The sequence below is a fragment of the Sciurus carolinensis genome, chromosome 2 (genome assembly GCF_902686445.1).
Source record: "Sciurus carolinensis chromosome 2, mSciCar1.2, whole genome shotgun sequence".
In the NCBI taxonomy this organism is placed as follows: domain Eukaryota; kingdom Metazoa; phylum Chordata; class Mammalia; order Rodentia; family Sciuridae; genus Sciurus; species Sciurus carolinensis.
The window spans coordinates 12,315,213-12,333,579 of NC_062214.1; the positions used below are offsets into that span (position 1 = coordinate 12,315,213).

An 18,367-nucleotide genomic window follows, 5' to 3' on the forward strand; every position below is an offset into this window, starting at 1 on the left:
CTGTCCGCCCACCCCACCCGGGAAGGCTGCGCTCTGCCTGGTCTGCGCCGCTCTGATGCCAACGGGGCGGAGGCATGGAGCAGGGGGCCCAGATTTCAAATGTGGGTGATTAACTCTGCTTTTTAAAAACTAATAGCTAAAAGCACCGGGCAGGCTGTGGCAGGCACACCCGGGCTGGATTAAGCCGTCGGTCACACAGCGCCCTCACCCGCTGGTTCTCAAGGCTGCGCAGCGCCCCCTAGGGGTTGCCGTTGGCGAAGGCGTCTCTGGCGGTGATGAGGCTGGGGGCCTGGGGGCCTCCCCGGGCGGGGACCGGGACTCCTGCACTGCACAGAGAGCTCAGTTGGTCCCCAAATTGCCCTGCATTCCACATGGCTTCTGAATTTTCTACCAGATCCTTTGTCCGGTGGGTTTTGTTGTTGTTGTTGTTTACTGTTACCTGCACCTTCAAACGGAGTCTACTTTGTATATAAATACTGACTGGGTTTTGCAGTTTTAATATACCCTGAATTTCCCAGGGGTGTTATATGGTAAGAAAATGGAGGGAATATTATAATTGAATGCAAAACTTTTCCAACAGTTCTTATTTCTGAAAATCCCATCCCGGATGGTAGCGACTCCAGAAGAATCTGAATTGCAAATGCCACCCGCCCACCCGCCCCTCCCAGGGAACCCTGTCGGGTGCAGGCATCTGGCTGCGGCGGCCTGTCTCCTTGATGGATGTGCTCCAGAAATTTCATATTGAAATTTTCCTTTATTATAAATTGCTTTCCTTCTGTTTTTCTTGTAGATTGTGGTTAGAGCGTTATATTGGTTGTTTGGAAATGATGCACATAGGTAGCTTTTGTTAACTACAAATTTCCTTTCAGAAAAAGAAGGGAGCCTTATCAAATGTCTGTCATAGAAATGGGACAGCAATCTGAGGGCGCCTGAGGGATCAGGTTAGTGCCAGCTTCCTCCAAGGTGATAACTGGACACCCGCTGATTGGCAGCTCCTCAGACCTTGTTCTGGAGGACCGTGTTCCCCCACCGCCTCCATCCTGTCCTTCTGGACAAAACCACACATCCAAGGGGGCAGGGATGTTGAGCTACAGTGAGGCCACCCGTAAGACCTGTGGCTGGAGCAGAGGGAGCCCCGTCCGGCTCATGGAGCTCACAGGAGGTGATGGGCCCTGACCTCATTTGCTGGAGCTAGGTGACCCTCGCAGGGAATGGTGGATGGCTAGGGCCAGCATTCAGTTCGAGCAGCCCGCCCTCCATGCCACCTTTCCTGACCGCTGTGCTGGGCATGCTGCAGCCAGTTGGCTGGTCCCCGCAGCCCAGCCTTCCTCCATAACAGCCGCCTCTCCAGGAACAGGCAGGCAGAAAACAGCTTGTTAAGGGACAGGGCAAGCCCTTACCCTGGTTATCTGCTTGTCCCTGCTTCTCCCCAGCCCTTAGCCATTCTTCCTCTCCACCCGGCAGCCACACAGTGCTTCAAACAACGGAATTCTAACCGAGTCCCTCTGTACTTAAAACCCTCTGCTCATCAAATAAGCTCAGCTCCTGGCCTGGCCTACTCACCTCTCTGTCCACGTCTCCTCCCTCTCTCTCTTCCTTTTTAACATCTGGCCTCTTTGCTCTCCCTGAAACATTTCAAGGTCATTCCTGCCACAGGGCCTTTGCACTTGCCTCTGTTTAAAACACTGTTCATACAGCTTATTCCTTGTCCCCCGTCACCTTCCGCAGAGGCCTTCCCTGACCCATCTGCCCCTCCTCCCTGGCCTTCCTGCATTCATTAGTGCTCACCACCCCGTTGTTCTCTGCCAAGGCACCTGTTCCATCTTCTTCTTAGGATTTATCTTCTCAAAGTTATCTGAGGTGTTCGTGAACTTCTTTCTTACTGGTTTTGTTTTCTGCTCATCCATGAACAGTGCCCGGCAGGTACTGGGTGCTCAATAAAGATTGGAATGAGGGGAGGACTCAGGCTGGAACTAAGCAGCAGGTGGGGGCAGAATGAAATCTAGATTTCTGCCTCTTGTCCAGGATCGAAAAGCACCATTTGTGCAGGCACCCTGCAGGGTCCCGGTGCGCCAGGCCTGCGCGAAGCCGGCCTTCGGCCTCCCGGTTTTCTTTCCTTGGGGCTGGCTTTATTCTCAGGAGGGGCCCCTCTGTGGGGGCAGGCCAGCCCGCGCAGTGCCATCTCCTGGGCCCGTCCAGGGTCTCCAGCCAAAGTCCCGGAGAGGCTGCCGTTGGCCCAGGCTCGGTCCCGTTCCTGCCACAGAGGTTGGAGCGTGTGCGGGGCGGGAGGGGAGCTGGAAAGGGCCTGGCCAGAACAGGCGAGGCTGAGGAGGACCAGACGCTGGCTCCTGGTGGGTGGCGGAAGGCCTAGGACTCGAGAAGGGTGCGGGCCCAGGTCCCCTGCAGAAACCCCGGAGGAGGCGTCTCCGCAGCCCCCAGCCCCCGACCCCGGGCTCCATTCAGGTCCCTGCCGCCTGCCCTGCTCTCCACAGGCTCAGTGCAACAGGACTCGACCCAGCGTCAGATGCGCCACAGCACTGATTTACCACTGCGTGCGGCAGTTGGCATTCGGTGCCTTTTCAGAAACAGGAGAAAGGAAGGAACGCGAGCTGTGACCTTGCGAGCAGCCCCACGCGAAGGATCACGTTCCCCGCTCGCTTGGCAGCGCCCGCCCGGCCCGGCTCGGGGTATTCAGTGCGTTTCTCTCTAGCCCCGCCGCCTTCGTCCATTTGCCAAAATACCGTTGCCTTCCGGCCTGGGGTGACGTGCGCCCGGTGCTGACAGCCTTCTCGAGTTCGCGGAAAGCTTCTAGCACTGCTCCTCGGGAGACCCCAGCTCCCGCAAGGCGGTCGCGATTGTTGGCTCTCTGCTGTCCAGACCAGGAGCCCCCAAGAAGCCCAAGGGCAGAGGGCGAAAGTCACCCAATTCAGGGCCCTTCTGCTGGTGGCAGGAGTGGGACCACATGACGGGGACCAACTCAACTAATGTGTCCCCCATGGGACCAAATTAGGATCTTGCAAAATGGCAGCCAACAGTGAGTCTACACTTCAGCCCCAAGGATGTTCCGACTTCCAAGGGTTTTTTCATTTTACTTTTGGTTTTGTTTTGTACTGAGGATTGAACCCAGGGTGCTTTACCACTGAGTTACACCCTCAGCCCTCTGTTATTTTGAGACAGTATCTCGCTTAATGACTGAGGCTGGCCTCAAACTTGCGATCCTCCTGCCTGAGCCTCCCAAATCACTGGCATTACAGGTGTTTGCCACCATGCCCTGCCATGGAGTGCTGTTTAAAAATCTGAAAATTACTAGCTCTCTTCTATTTAATACGGAATTAATAAATTTTCCTTGGAATTTGGGGGGGAAATCTGAAAATTACAAAAAAAAATCCGACTCCAAGCTTCTCTTTCAAAGCTGATGACCACAATGGTCTTGCCAACATTGACGGTATTGCTACCTGGTAGGAGTCAGTAAGCTAGAGCCCACAGGATTCAGCTTTGTTTTTACAAATAAAATTCTACGAAAAAGCAGCCATGCCCGTACCGTGGATCTTGTCTGTGGCTGCACTCGCTGTGGTGACAGAGTTGAATAATTACAAGAGAGACCTCATTCCATCAGAGTCAGCTGAAGATGGTAACACGCTGGCCCTTCTGGAAGATTCCTGACTCCTCTTAGGTGACTCTAGCTCCTGGCTCTGCGTCACGGCCACCCCACGATTGTTAGGACGTAGGCAGAGCCACTGTCACGGCGTCCGCGTCCTGATGCAGACAACAGGAAGCAGGGCTCAGAGGCACACCCCCTTCCTTCATTACCAGAAGCTGCCCACGCCTCCGCAGCAGGCGGACGAAAGCACTCAGAATGCGAAGGAAGCCACAGCAAGCGCAGCGAACGTGTCGTGCAGGCTGTGATGTGCCCAGCGTTTGACACCGGCCGGGGTCACATCGCTGACAGCCGATGGGTCCGGCTGCCTCCGTGACCTCTCAGAATGCTTACCCGTGAGGTGATTTGGCGATGTCAGCAAAGTCAGGGGTTCTGCCCTGGTTCATTGTCGAAGGGATGCAGTTCGGACCAGCTGAAGTGGCTCCTCTTCCCACCCAGCTTCACAGGCTGCCTGAGCTCTGGCTCTGGACGGCAGGTTAAGACCCCCATTAGGAGATCTGATTCGGTTCCGTGGCATTAAGGACGTTATGCCGCTTAAAACCCCAGACGCCTGCCCCACCCCTTGCCCGTGCCCTGAACCTGGTCCTCGGTCACAGGGAGGTCACCTGGACTGGCTATTGGGCTGCCCCAGGGTGCAGTGGCGGTGGCTCTTGGGGAGCAAAAGGGAAGAGTGTGCTGGTTCCCAGATACTGAGGGAACTGCCAGATCAGGTGCCCGTTTAATGAAACGCCAGCCACGCGTGGCAGGGCTCAGTGGGTCGGCCCCGGGGGGCGACTCCTGGTTGTTTATCGGCTATATTGAATGTTGGCTGTGGGTGGAGGTGGGGTGGATGGATATGTGCAAGTCACCAGTGTCCTTAGAACAGCCCTGTCGGCAGCCCTGCCCAGGTGGCCCGGCAGGGACAGGAGCTCTCCTAGGTCAGGGGCACTTTGAGCCCCACTACCCGCCCCCCATAGGCCAGCGGTACCTGTCATTGTCGCCAGCCAAAGCACCGGCGACGTCATTGGCATGGAGCCCCACAACACGGGGGTGGCAGGTCCAGGATGCAGCACACAGTCAGGCTGCAGGCACACCCCGGCCACTGTGTCACCTCCGCCCGGGTTGGGGAGGGGCGGGGTGCTGGGAGGTTCCACAGAGAAGTCCCGACCTGGCCCCGCTGCCCTGTGGCACTGAAAGGGCCTGAGATTCCTGCCCACTTCCCTGACCCCCCTTGGCCTTCAGCTCGCCCGGCATCCACCCGACACCTCCCGTGCCCTGCGCATCAGGCTCACGGCCAACTAATCTCAGTCCCGGTCACCACAAGACCGGCTCTTACAGGCCACAAATGCACCTGCGCTGAGGCCAGCGCAGCGCTTCGAACGAGGGGCACGGCGGCCAGGAGGGGAGGGCCGCCTGGGAGCGCAGGCCTGTGCCGCAGGGACCGGAGGCCGTGTAGGCGCCCTCGGGCTGGGAGTGGAGAGCGTGCGTCCCACTGAGCTCTTGCAGGTGCTGGAGGACGAGAGGCTGGCCCAGCAGAGGAGCAGTCAGACCGCGGCTGCGGCTGCCACGCCCGTGGGGTCAGCCCAGGATCCAGATGCTGAAGAAAGCTGTCTGCACCCAACACGCACCCAACGACCCGCCTTCCCTCCTTATCCCCTTGTCCCGGCTCCACGGCACTTATCTGCATGGGGCAGGACTCGAGGTCAGCCCCATGAGCTTAACCAAAACAACAAAGTGGCCACGCCCGAGGACCACAGTCAGGATCCACAGGTGGAACGGGCCCACACTGCAGGCATCCAGCCCCCGTGCCTCTCTGCCACAGGCCTCCGAGCTCTGCCCGGTCAGCGATGCCAGCCTGCTTCCTAGGGGCAGGGACAACCAGTGTGTTGTCAGTGGCCTTGCCTGACCCGGCACTGGTCCTCTCGATCTCCTGCCAAGTTGCTCTGCCGCCACCCCAGCCCTGGGGTCCCCTCCCCTGCACCATCCGTCGCCGTAGCTCGGAGAATCCCTGCTCCCCAGCTCCAGCCAGGACCTGGGCTGCGTTTTTGATCTTGGTTTTAATTCAGGCTCGTTCTCTAGGCTGTGTGGCCCAGGCCCAGGCCCATGCTAATTTGGTTCCCCCACCTCAACTGGTGCCGGAGTAACCATTTTAAAAACTGCCTTGGGGAAATCTAATCAAATGAGAGCAAAATCTAATTTGGCACTAAAAGCCTCTGACTGAAGCCCTGTTTTCTAGGGCCTTGCGGAACCTGAATAATAAACTGTTTCTGGATTCTGTAAGGATTGGGAGCTGAAGAGAAGAGAGAGATGAAAGGGGAGCTTCCGTGGAGCGAATAGCAGGGACTCTGACATCCACGGGTGGGGGTCTCCCAAAGGCAGGGACGGAGCCTGCACACCATGCCCAAGAAATACCAGTCCCACCAGCAGAGCTCCTTAGCATTCCAAGCCACACTTCCTCCAAGTGGCCTTGGCCCGGATCTCCCGGGACAAGCAGGAGGAAGTCTGGCCGGGGCGGAAGCCCTGGAGAGCGGTGCCCGCAGAGCCCGAGCCTCCCTCTGAGCTCTTGTTTGCCTTTCTGCGAACCCAGGGGGAGACGTTCCTGCTTCTTGAGTGACTTGCGATCCTGGACTGCTTCCACAGTGTGTCAAAGCTGCGAACCTGCTTTCAGGAAAATGTGTATGAAATGCAAAATCTGGCGTGCCGTGTTCAGGGCAGGTGGACCCCGTGAGGCCCCCGTCACAGTTCAGGAACTTCCCATGTTGCCTCCAGGACCCAGCGTGACCCGGCCTTCCCTGCACATCGTCACCGCCGTCCCTGTCCGTGGGCCTCAGGTTCCTGCTCGGAACGCTGGCAGTTTCCCCAGTGGTCCCACGTTCCCTTTGGGTTCCTTCTCAGCCCCCGGGGAAGCCTGCCCCGACCGCTCGGGCCAGCGGTCACTGTCAAGGAGCCTGGCGGGCCGTGTCATGTCACGCTCCTTTATTTTCTTCATCACTTTGGCCACCACTTCATCCTTGCATCCGTCACAGCTGCTGCTGGAGCAAGGCCCCAGGAGGGAGGGCTCCTCCTGGTCTTGTTCACGGTGGCCTCCAGTGGCCGGCCAGCAGCTGCGCATCACTCACATCAGGGACAGGTTCTAAGAAATGCATCCTCAGGCTGTTCTGTGGTCCCGGAGGGGCCGCCCAAGCCGTGTGGTGCAGTGTGTCCCCTACTAGAACTTCCTTAGGCCGACGTGACTAGAGTTGTTGGTGGATGTGTGAGACACACACGCTCTGGGTCGCGGGACCCCCATCCAGCAACATCTTGTGCCGCCATTGTGACTTTTGCCTCCCTGGGTTTGCCAGTCCCGTTATTGACTTGACATTTTTCTTGTTTCACTCTTTTGACTTCAGTTATTTCAAAAGGAAATTCTCCCTTCATGTCTGATGTCATAATTCAGGAACAGAGAGTGTCCGGCTGGGGCGGGGGTTGGGGGCGCGGGTTACTAGGTTCCAGCCCCTTCTGTTGAGTTCGTGAACCAAGAGAGAAAGGGTACGACAGAATGGCAGATGGACAGCCAGGCTTCCGTCTGAGGACACAAGTTTCCTGACCAAACTGCAGAGCCAGAGGCCGGAGCAGGCCTGACCCTCTTGTCCCCATGTCCCCACCCGAGAAGAGCCAGCCTCCCTAAGCCAGGTCCGCTGCAGGCAGCTCCCTATAGGGGCGAGTGGAAAGGCAAGGACAACACCCTGCTTGTCCCTCCAAACCCACCAGCCATTTGTGCCAGGGTCAGCAGACTCTGGCCCACAGGCCACACTCAGCCCTCGTCTGCTTTTGTAAATAAAGTTTTATTGGAACACGTATTTACCTCCTGTCCTGGGACTGTCTCTACAAGGGCAGAGCCCCCTGAGCAGTTGCCACAGAGACCGTCTGGCCTGTGGAGCCAAAAATGTGCCCTTTACAGGAAGGGCGTGCCGAGCTGCCCGTCCTCCTGGTCAGGCAGAAGGCAGCGTTGGGGTGGGACAGCCACCCAGCCTCTCAGATCCTGCCCCCGACCAGGCTCGCTCTCTCCGGCCTGCGGCTCACAGTGTGGTTTTGAAGAACCCAGAGCAGACACTGGGAGGGCCGGGGCAGGGGGTGGGGTGGGGTTTAAAAATAAGATCGGGGGTTTCCCGACTTCGCTGTGATACTTTGTTCTGGCTCATTCTTCGTGGTGAGGGAGCGGCCCTGTGCATTGAAGGAGAGTTAGCAGCTCCCTGGCCCCCACACCCTAGATGCCAGCAGCTCCCCAAGTTGTAACCATCCAGAAATGTCTCCCTCCACACATGGCCAGCTGTCTCCCTGGGGCCAGGTGGGCCTGGCCTGCCGAGCCCACTGCCTGGCAGGGCAGGAGGAAAGGGCGCCTTCCAGGGGCAGAGGAAGGCAGGCCTGTGCTGCCTGACACGGGCCGGGGACGCCGGCCTGTTTAATTGGGCACCTGCCCCGAAGGCATGTCTTGGAATGTCGGAAGCCACTCGGACTCAGACGGCACAGCCATCCCCCGCTGCCACCCCAGGTGCCAGCTCCTTCCATTTCTTCCTGCTCAGCTCCTTTTCCCTGGGGTTGGTCCCTTCCTGTCCTCCCACCCCAGCCCCCGGGGCAGGCCAGGCTCTCAGCAGCGCCCCCTTTGCCCTGTTTCCCAGGGATTTGAGGATCCAGCCACTTGAGCTCCCACTTTGGGGCCGCCAACCACCTGCCAGGCCCCCGGGGAAACCTCGCAGAGAGATCCCGCTTCCTAGCAGCCTCTTTTCTCTGGGCCACAGGCTGCGCCCGCTCCTGGTGTGTTCTCCAGGGTCCTGGGTGAACCTGTCCTCTGGTCCCTTGGAGCCCAGCCGAGCCCAGCCCACTCTCCGCTGCTCTGTGGACAGCCCAGCCCTGCCTCATCCCACCTCAGGGGATGGGACGCTCCCTGCTACCCAGGGCCAAGCATCCTGTTCCCAATCCTCTCGTACCCCTGCACTGCCTGGACCCTGGAGTCTCACGGCTTCTTGAGGGCTCGGTGGTCCTTGTGTGTGTCTTGGCGTCCCAGTGTCCCCATCTGGAAAGGGATGCTGGAATAGGACTTGTGTCTCTGCCTTACATTTCTTAATAATGGCTTTAGAGGTTATGATTATTTTTAAAAGGACACATTATCACTGAGCTAAAGAGATGAGATGGAGCTGGGTGTGGTGGCCACGCCTGTAATCCCAGCAGCTCTGGAGGCTGAGGCAGGAGGATCTCAAGTTCAAAGCCAGCTTCAGCAACTTAGCAAGGCCCTAAGCAACTCAGAGAAACCCTGTCTCTAAATAAAATATAGACAAGGACTGGGGATGTGGCTCCGTGATTAAACACCCCTGGGTTCCATTCCTGGTGCCAAAAAATAAAAATTAAAAAAGATGAAATGGAACAGCTAAGATTCTCTGCAAGAGCTTGTTCGTGTCCCCACCCCACAGAGGGCTAGGCATCCCCGTCCTGATGAAGCAAGGGATTTTTTTTAATAAGCTCTGTTGTGATGTAAAGCATACACATGGAGAAGCCCAGCTGTCCCGCTCCTGAGAGTTCACCAACAGAGCCGCCCATGTTCAGCAGGAGAGAGAACAAGATCATCCCCAGAGACCGCCCTTCCCTCCGCTCCTCCCATACCCCAAGATCGCCACTGCCTGGTGTCCTTTTGCCTGTTTCTGAGTTGTGTGTCGACAGGACTGTACCTCTGGTGTCTCTGGACTCTCAGGCTGTTGAGCTGTGGCCACCTCTGTGTGTGTCTGTACTTCCCTGTGTCTGTACTTCTCCGCTGAAGACGCAGGCAGGAGTCTCCTTCACCTGTCCTGTCGATGGACATTCTGGTTTTAGATATTTGTTATGGCAAACATGCTGCTGTGCTGTGTCTGTGTGAGACTTTGGTGAAGGAGTGGGTGCATTTCTGTTGGGTGAATACCCGAGATTCTAATCCCTGGCTCACAAGTTGCGTTCAAGTTTAGCAAAGACTCGGCTAAAGGGACCAGCCAGCGGGTAGGAGTTCCAGTTTAAGCATCCACAAACTTGAGTGGGGAACAAGATACTCATTTTTCACCCATGTAGAACTGAAACTCAACTTTTGAATGTAGGCCACCAACCACAGTATATTGGCAGATTTATCATTTGTCATCTATCCTACCAATACTTTAATACCCCATTGCAGCCGTTCTTACAGATATTGAGAAATCAAACGTGATCACTCTGCAGACTTACTTTGCATAGTGTGTGTGTGGCGGAGGCGGGTCGCTGGGGCTGGAACCAGGGCCTCATGCATGCTTGGCAAGTGCTCCCGCTGAGTCACATCCCTAACCAGATGTATAATTTTTAAAGGACATGTTACTATATTGCAAATTCTTTTAATATTTTGATAACCATATTTCAAAATAGTCCATTTTTTCTGTGCACGTAAGAACTCGGGGTCCTGGCCCCCGGGCCTGCTGGGGCACTCCGGGCAGTGGGGTGGGGCCCAGAGGCCCCGCTGGCCGGCGCACTGACTGTCCCCTCTGTCCCCTGCAGCTTTCTTCGGGAAGTACCTCAATGAATACAACGGCTCCTACGTGCCACCCGGCTGGAAGGAGTGGGTGGGACTCCTCAAAAACTCGCGCTTTTACAACTACACGCTGTGCCGGAACGGGGTGAAGGAGAAGCACGGCTTCGACTACTCCAAGGTAAGCGCCAACCTGGCCAGTGCGGCCACCCGACCCGGCACCCGCGCCCGCGCCCAGGGCGGCCGGCCTCTGCGCCCAGGCCAACGCGCCTGAGCCTCCTCCACGCCCCCGGCCTCTCTGGCCCTTTGGGGTTCCGCTGTGCGGAGCCAGAGGCCCTGCTGACCCCGCGGAGGACAGCCTGGGCTCGCCGCTGGGTCCGCGGGCGGAGCTGCCCGAGGCCCCGCCCCCAGTCCCCGCCCCTCCCGTGCGGAGCCCCTCAGACTCCGGGCGGGTCACTGAGCCCACGCGGCTCCGCACGTCCAGCTGTCCAGGAGGCCGGGTCCCAGCGCCTCCAGCGCTCCCTTCCAGCCCCACTTCCTTGTCCCGCTGTCACGGGGCGTTTCCGGCGAGGGGCTCTTGAAACAGCTGCTGAGGGCGGTCTGGCTGCGCGTCTCGGGCGACCCGCCAACATCCCTCCCAAGAGCAGAGCGGCGCAGTGGGCGTTCAGGTGCTGCCCACGTGTCAGCCGAGGTGCGTCCCTAGACGTGGTGTCCCGGGCGGAGTGCACGGATGGGAGGGGAAGCTTCAGGTCCGCTCGCCTCTGCAGCCACCACCCAGGTCAGGTCCCAGCCTCCACGCCGAGGTCACCTCCCCGACTCCGGTCCCCAGGGTCGTTCTCACCTGCTGTGGAACCTCACAGGAAGGGGACCCACAGCGCACGCACCCCGCTCTGCCTTTCTGCACCCGTGTGATGCCCGTGAGGCTCGGGGCCTGTGGCCGGAGGCAGCGGTTGGTGCTTTCTGTCCCTGAGCTTCCTGTGTGAGCGGACAGCAGGGTGGCATCCGTTCAGTGACGGTGGGCACTAGGGCTGTCTCCAGTGTGAACCCATGATGAACGAGCTGCCAGACGCCCTTGCTGGGGACGCTCGGTGGACATCGGTACCCATTTCTTTGCGTTACCGAATCCCGGGACGTGCTGCGCTGTGGGCAGCTGCGCCAGGGCACCGCCCTTCCAGTTGCCCCGCGGTCCTGGCCAGCGCAGGCCGGGTGTTAGTCGTGGTCTCACCCCAGTTTCTGAGGAGCCTGTTAAAGAGCCCCTCGAGTGCAGCGTCCCCCTGCGTGGCGGCCGAGGTCAGGACACCAGGCTCTCTAAACAGTCGGGCTCACGTCTGTGGTGCAGGCTCTCAGCCTGCTGAGGACGGGAGGGACCTGCTGTCGTGTGCTCAGCTCTGTCACGGTGACAAAATACCCGAGAGAACCGGTAAGCACAGAGGTGGCTTTGGCTCCTGTTTCAGGCCATGGTTGTCTGAGCCTGTGGCTTTGGGCCTGTGACCACATGGCACCTCATGGTAGGAGCCGGTGTCACACGAGGTCGGTCTCTTTATGGCTTCCAGGAAGCAAAGAAGGAGAGGAAGGGGCCGGATCCGCGCCTCCCCTTAGAGGACGCTCCCCGGGGACCACTGCCTTTCCCCAGGCCTCGCGGCCCACGCCTCTTGGCGCTCCGTTGGTGCCACAGGCTGGGGAACACAGTGGCCCTTTCCTACGCGCACTGTGGCGGCGTGTTTCCCTGAAGCTCCAAGCTCAACAACAGACCGCGGGCCTGGTGGCGGTAGTCCCCAGACCCCTGGCTTGGACGGTGATGCTGGTGACTGCAGTGACGTTTCACCCAAACTTTACATTTAAAAAAACAAGGGGAGTGGACACAGGTGAGGCCAGCTCCTCAGTCATCGCTGAGATCCCCGCAGCTGACGCGATCCGTGCAGGGCAGGCGTGGGAGCCATCGTCCCCCTCCTCACTGCCACCAGCCCAGCCTGGCTCATGTGAAAACCCAGGGTTATCCGGGTGCCTCACAGAAGTCACAGGGGACAGGCACAAGTAGGTGACAGGAGGGAAAGGTGGGGACCCTGGAGTGTCTGAAAGTGGACAGCAGACTCTTGGATCAGGCCCGTGTGTCCCATGTAGCCATGAGGCCCAGACAAACGGGTTTTCTAATGTGTCGATGGAAATCACAAGTGTGTCCTTTTTGTCGTGAAATCTCCCGATTTACAAATACTGGCAACTCATTCAGACGCTCCTGAAACCCGGCATGAACCTGCACAGGAAGCCAGACCTGGCCTAGGGGCCTGCAGTCGCTGCAGCTACCATGCTGCCCTCAGCAGGGACGGCACAGGGACGTCCAGTTCAACACAGCGAGTGACCTGGCCCTGGGCCTCGACTCCCAAGCCTGGAAGGCAGGCCCGCTTCTCACGTACTGAGCAACGCACACCCCTCGGCCGGGTGTCGCGGGCCCGGTATCACACCCCACTTCCGACTTCAGCCCCTCGTGCAAGGTGAGCTGACGATCATACCTGGCTGCGCGGGTCCCTCCACCCCAGCAGGCATTCACTGAGGGCCCGCCACGCGCCAGGTGTGCACCCAGCACGGTCCCTCGGAGCTCCCATGTTATAAACTGTAAAGTGACACGCACGTGCACAGGAGTCAGGACACCTGGCCACGGTGCACAGTGTCACACGCGGGAGTCAGGACGCCTGGCCACGGTGCACAGTGTCACACACGCGGGAGTCAGGACGCCTGGCCACGGTGCACAGTGTCACACGCGTGGGAGTCAGGGCGCCTGGCCACGGTGCACAGTGTCACACACGCGGGAGTCAGGACGCCTGGCCACGGTGCACAGTGTCACACACGCAGGAGTCAGAATGTCTGGCCACGGTGCACAGTGTCACACGCATGGGAGTCAGAATGTCTGGCCACGGTGCACAGTGTCACACACGGGAGTCAGGACGCCTGGCCACGGTGCACAGTGTCACACGCGGGAGTCAGGACGCCTCCCACAGTGCTCGCACTCACTCACTCACTCAGAGCCCAGCCCCGTCTCCTGCTTCCTGTGCCTGGTACAAGCCATGTCACCAGACTGCCGGTCACTACGACCATCTCCAGGGCTTTCCTAGGGCCCGCCTGCCTCTCATTCATCCGGGTCTTACTGCCTCATCCAGGAAGCCGTCTCCATTTTCCTCGACCACAGGGCTTATCCTTGAATCACACCAGACTCCGTCAGCGTTTGTAAACAGAGATCCAACTCCTTGTCGCCTAACCAAAGCGGAAGCATTGGCCTGTTACACAGAAATCCCAACAGTAATGGAGTCAGGCGTGGCTGGATCCAGGGGCTCGAGCCAGCTCCTCAGAAGTCATCTCGCTACTCTCCTCCCTGCCACCTTGCTCTCTCAGCCCCCGTCACAGGCAGCCCTCCCCGCATCCGGGTGGCCAGGACTCCCCCGAGTCTCACTGCCCCTCGTTGGCTCTGAATCAGTCCCGTGCCTGTCCCCGCGTCCATCAGTGTGCCCAGGGAGGTACAGCGTTCCTGTGGGCTGCCTGTCACGTGCTCAGTCCCAGGCCCCAGGACACAGCTGGCGCTCCCCTGAGCCTGGGCTGAGACTGGAGCCCCAGAGTCCCTGTGAAGGACGCTGACCTGCGGTTCAGCAGCCAGGGAACCCCTCCGACTCCTGGCACATTTGGGGTCCCTCCTGCCTTTGGCTGTGGTCGGGCGATGTCCTCTTCCTGTGCGTGTGTCTGTGGGGTCCCTGCCCAGGGCAGAAATCACGTGACATCTGACACCCACGTGGGACATCCACCCCCACACCTCGGGGTCTCGCCCAGCACACAGTAGGCCTCTGTGACCTCCTGAGAAAGTGACCCTCAAGTGCTGGGCAGCACCGCGCGGGCCTGCAGGGCTCCTGGAGACGGAACTCAGGTCTGGGGCCGAGTGCGCCCCGACGGCCGCTTCTCGCGGAACGCCAGCTCCCTGTGCCCAGAGCTCCTTGCCAGCCTCGGCTCCAAGCCACCGCGGCCCTCAGGCCTCTCAAGGTCAGCAGTGGACACAGAACGCCCGCCTTCTTGCCACACGCGTCACCCCTGTGAGTGGGAAGACCCCGGTCAGGAGAGTAAGGATTCCTGGGCCCCCGGGTGCGCAGGGCCTGGGACACCGGCTAAGTGACCGCAATCGCCGGAGACGGCTGTAAACACCCTGCATGGGAGCGGCAGAGGGAGGGACAGCCAGGCCCTCGGAGCTCCCAGCTAGGAACCGGGTGCCTCGGTCCATTTTGTGTCGCTGGCAAATGCCCGAGACTGGGTGCTCTAGAAGGGTGCGGGGCGTGGGGCCAGGCCCACGTGGCAGTGCCCGGCTGAGTCACGTGGAGCAGAAGATGCGTCTGGGAAGCATCGCGGAGGCCAGGACAGCAAGCCAGGAGGCCACCCTCGCTATAGTGACACCTGCCCCTGAGGGAACCAGCCCGGCCATTCCCAGGGTGGGCATTACCCGCCTTCGAGGGTGCTGCCCGTGACTCAGTACCGCTCACAGCCACCAGCACCCCAGTACCCTTGCACTGGGACACCCCACCTGCACCCACGGAGGACAAACCACACCCCAAGTGAGAGGGCTCCGTGGGGACAGTATGTCACTGCTGGCCTCGGACCCTGCTGGGGGGCCCAGGGAGGAGGAAGCCGTGGCCCTTCCCAGGTTCCCCTCAGAAGGCCCTCTGAGAACCCCGTTCCGCACCACTGACCCTCGCATCAGGGGTGTAAAGAGAGTATGAAGACCAAGATGTGGAACAGCAGGGAACAGAAGAAAGGTCCAAACGGCAGCGCAGTGACAGGCAGGAGAGGCGGAGCCTCTGCCACCTCTGAGCCCGCTGCCCCCGCCCCAGGCCCACTTCCCTGAGCCCGCAGAAGCCGCGCCACGTGCAGATGGCACCGCTGGTCAGCTTTGCTTGCTGTTGAAAGGAGTCAACAAGGTCCCCCAATGCAGGAAGTGACCGCGTGGCCCTGAGGCAGCATCCCTGCCTCCAGGTCCTGGGAAAAGCCTCAGGGATCCGCGTGAGAAGCCAGCAGAGGGGCTCGGGGTGCCGGGCAGAGCGGAAGAGCAAGGCGTGGAGTCCCCCAGGCCCCGGTCAGCGTCACCCCCAGTCCTTCCCCACTGCAGTCGCCGTGTGTGTTCCAACGTGTCAGCTGTCCCCTGGGAACCTAAGCCAGTGGGCAGGATGTCCGTCCCGTCCACACGCGTGTGCTGGGGAATGGACATACACAGTGGCATCTATTTACTGTCAAACGCTGCAGAAGGCAGAGCTGCAGCTACACACGTGGTCACCGGAAGGACACGTCTTGGGGACAGAGGAGCCAGGCCGTGAGGAGCTTCGCTGCTGTTGGCAGGACACTGATTTGCACAGGCAGATGCAGACGGGCGGCTCTTGAGGATGACAGCCAACACACATTGCCCGCTTAGGGATCATGTCCCCAGTGCCGTTTGAATCTTCCACATCTGCTGCACGTGTGCTTTTCACCGCAGCTGGCAAGGTGTATACTATTGTTCTTATTTCCAGCTGGCAGATGAGGGAAACTGAGGCACAGAGAGGCTAAGTAACTGAACCAGGCCACACAGCCAGTGAGTGGTGAAGTCAGGATTCAAACCCAGGCCATCTGGCTTCAGAGTCATGCTCTGTCTACAGCCCGTGGGCCAAGTCCAACCTGTCAACTCTGTGTGGCCCTTGAGCTAAGAGTGGTTTTTTGGTTTTGGGTTTTTTGCTGCTGTTTTTGCAAACCCAGGGCCTCATATATGCTAGGCAAGTGCTGTACCACAGAGCTGTGCCCCAGCCCCCAAGAACAGTTTTGACATCTCCAACTAGTTGGGGGGGGGGGGTGGAAATTAAAAGAAGAGGAATTTTCATGTGGCATATTCATACAACGGAATGATAAGTCAGCCTTTGAAAAAAGGAAGTCTTGTCAGAAACAGTGGCGCATGCCTGTGATCTCAGCAATTTGAGAGGCTGAGGCAGGAGGATTGCAGGTTTGAGGCCAGCCTCAGCAACTTAGCAAGACCCTGTCTCAAAATAATAAAAAGGACTCAGTGGTAAAAACGCCTCTGGGTTCGATCCCCAAATCCTGGGGCGAAATGGGAAGGAAGTCCTGTTACGTGCAGCAAGACGCTTGAGCCTGGAGAACCCTGTGCTGAGGGAGTGGACCGGGCAGAGAGACACGCAGCCTGACCCACGGTGCCAAGAGGAACCCTGGTCTGAAGAAGAAGGAGGGGCCGCAGGGAGCCGCGAGGAGTTGCTGGTCAGCAGATGAAACATTCACATTCTGCTAAAGACGTTCTCCAGATCTGCTGTACCCTTAAAATTTTAAAGGGCAGATCTCATGTTTTATTTTTAATCACAATAAATTTTTAAAGGAGTAATTTTCATGACGTGAAAAATATATGAAATTAAAATTTTAGTGTCCACATAAAAGCTTTACTGGAGCAGTCGCGCCCATTTGCTTTCCTGGCGGCCACTTCCGCGCTGCCTTAAGAGTGATCAGTAGTTGCCCCTGAGACCCGTCTGCAGAGCCCAAAATATTCACCATCTGGGCGCACTGCTTATTAATTTGGTGGCCTCAGTCTCCTCACCTGTAAAGTGGGGCACCGGCCACCACACCCCTGGCCCTGCACAGGGAGCCTGGCACACCGGGAACAGACAGGTTCGTATTGTTCAGCGAGCACACAAATGCGCGCTTCAGAGGCTCAAACGGAGAAGCAAAGGCTGAGCACAGAGCGAGGCGGGCGCCCACGTGGCCGCCCTCGCGGAGCCCCGCCCACAGCGCACATGCGCAGCCGTGGCCTCCAGCTGCAAGCGCCTGGCACTGCGTCCGCCGTGGGGAGAGGGCAGTGGAGTCCTTTGCTAAATTGATGCTGCAGGAGCCGCCCTTCCACCTAGGGCCACAGATTAGCAGCCTCCCCAGAGGCCCTGTGTGAAGTCTGTGGACGTCGGGAGTGCCCACAGGAGGGCCCTGGGGGCTCAGACGCTGCATGCAGAAGTGGGTGTCCAAGCTGGGCCCCGGCCCTGGCTCCAGCTGTGACTTCCAAAGAGGGCCGGAGCCAAGTCCTAAACCCTGAGCGCCTCCCGCCCACAGGGGCATGGTGGGGCTGTGCCCTGGCAGGCTGGCCCTGAGCACACTGCTCTGCCCCAGGTGTGGGGAGGAGCTGGCTGTGGCTGCTAGGGGGACAGCGACCTCCCGAAGGGCAGTGGCCGCCCGCTTGGCTTCCCACCGTCTCACCTGCCTGACCCTGGCTCAGAACCCGGAAGCCCTTCCTGCGGTCCCAGGCACCCCAACTCGGCTTGTCCAGACCTGCACTCGGCATTTCCTCCTGCTCCTTTCTTTTTCTCCTGCACTCCATCTCTGCACCCTTCCCCAAACTGCCCAAACCAGAAACCAGGGAGGGTGGGAGCTGCCTGCCCCTCTCCTGCACCCCACAACCCAGTCAGTGGCCAGTCTGTCCCCCGTGTCCTACAGATCTCTGCTGCTGCCCCCCACCCGAGCCCAGGCCCCCTCCCGCTCCACCCCATCACCTGATCTTGGCTTTAGCGCTGTGGCTGAGGGGCATCCCCTTCTCATGGACCAGCCCAGGGGTTGAAGGGAGCCGTGTATCAGCTGTCATCACCAGTGTCCCAGGGAGCAGTTGGCGATCAGGGGAGACTTCACTTAGCAAAGGAGTGGCCTTTAAAGAGGACTGATAAGGATGAGTAGCTCTTAACCATGCGGGAAACCTGCCAAGCCACCAGACCCGTTGTAATTACTAGACTAATCTTATCAGGAGCTGGCTGTGTGCAGGGCACCATGGCAAGAGCTGAACATCTGTTAGCACGTTAAAGCCCTGGGCCAGCCCTGAGAGGCAGGCACGGCCATCTCCCCGCACACGCTGCAGGGTGCAAGACCAGAATGTCACAGAGCCAGAGGAGCCCGACTCCCTTGGGGATCTCATGCCTGGCCTGGCCTGCCTCCTCCTGGAGGCAGCTGGGTTCTCCTTCCCACACACACCTTTATTCCTTCATCTCACATGTAGCCATCACAGGCTTTGGGGAATGTGACTTTGATCTAAGTGACACTGCACCATCCATGTCCTCCCACAACCAGTCCCTGGTTTTCCCACCCAGTGCCGGTAAGACAGCCCGTGATGTAGGGTTTAGCCACAGTTCATTCACGTCACTCTAGGTGGTTCTCAGTTCTTCTTTTTCAGTGTTTTATAATCCATTGTCCACCCATCCTGG

General features: G+C 59.0%; 1 protein-coding gene across 5 annotated transcripts in view; it reads left to right on the forward strand.

The window, feature by feature from the left end:
* The window catches only part of Sulf2 (sulfatase 2), an 83,715-nt gene that overhangs the window by 39,919 nt on the left and 25,429 nt on the right, over positions 1-18,367 (forward strand). For all 5 annotated transcript variants that reach the window (XM_047534522.1, XM_047534511.1, XM_047534502.1 and 2 more), the window contains exon 4: positions 10,163-10,314. In XM_047534522.1, the coding sequence (XP_047390478.1) occupies positions 10,163-10,314 (152 nt within the window). The remainder of the gene's footprint in view (positions 1-10,162; positions 10,315-18,367) is intronic.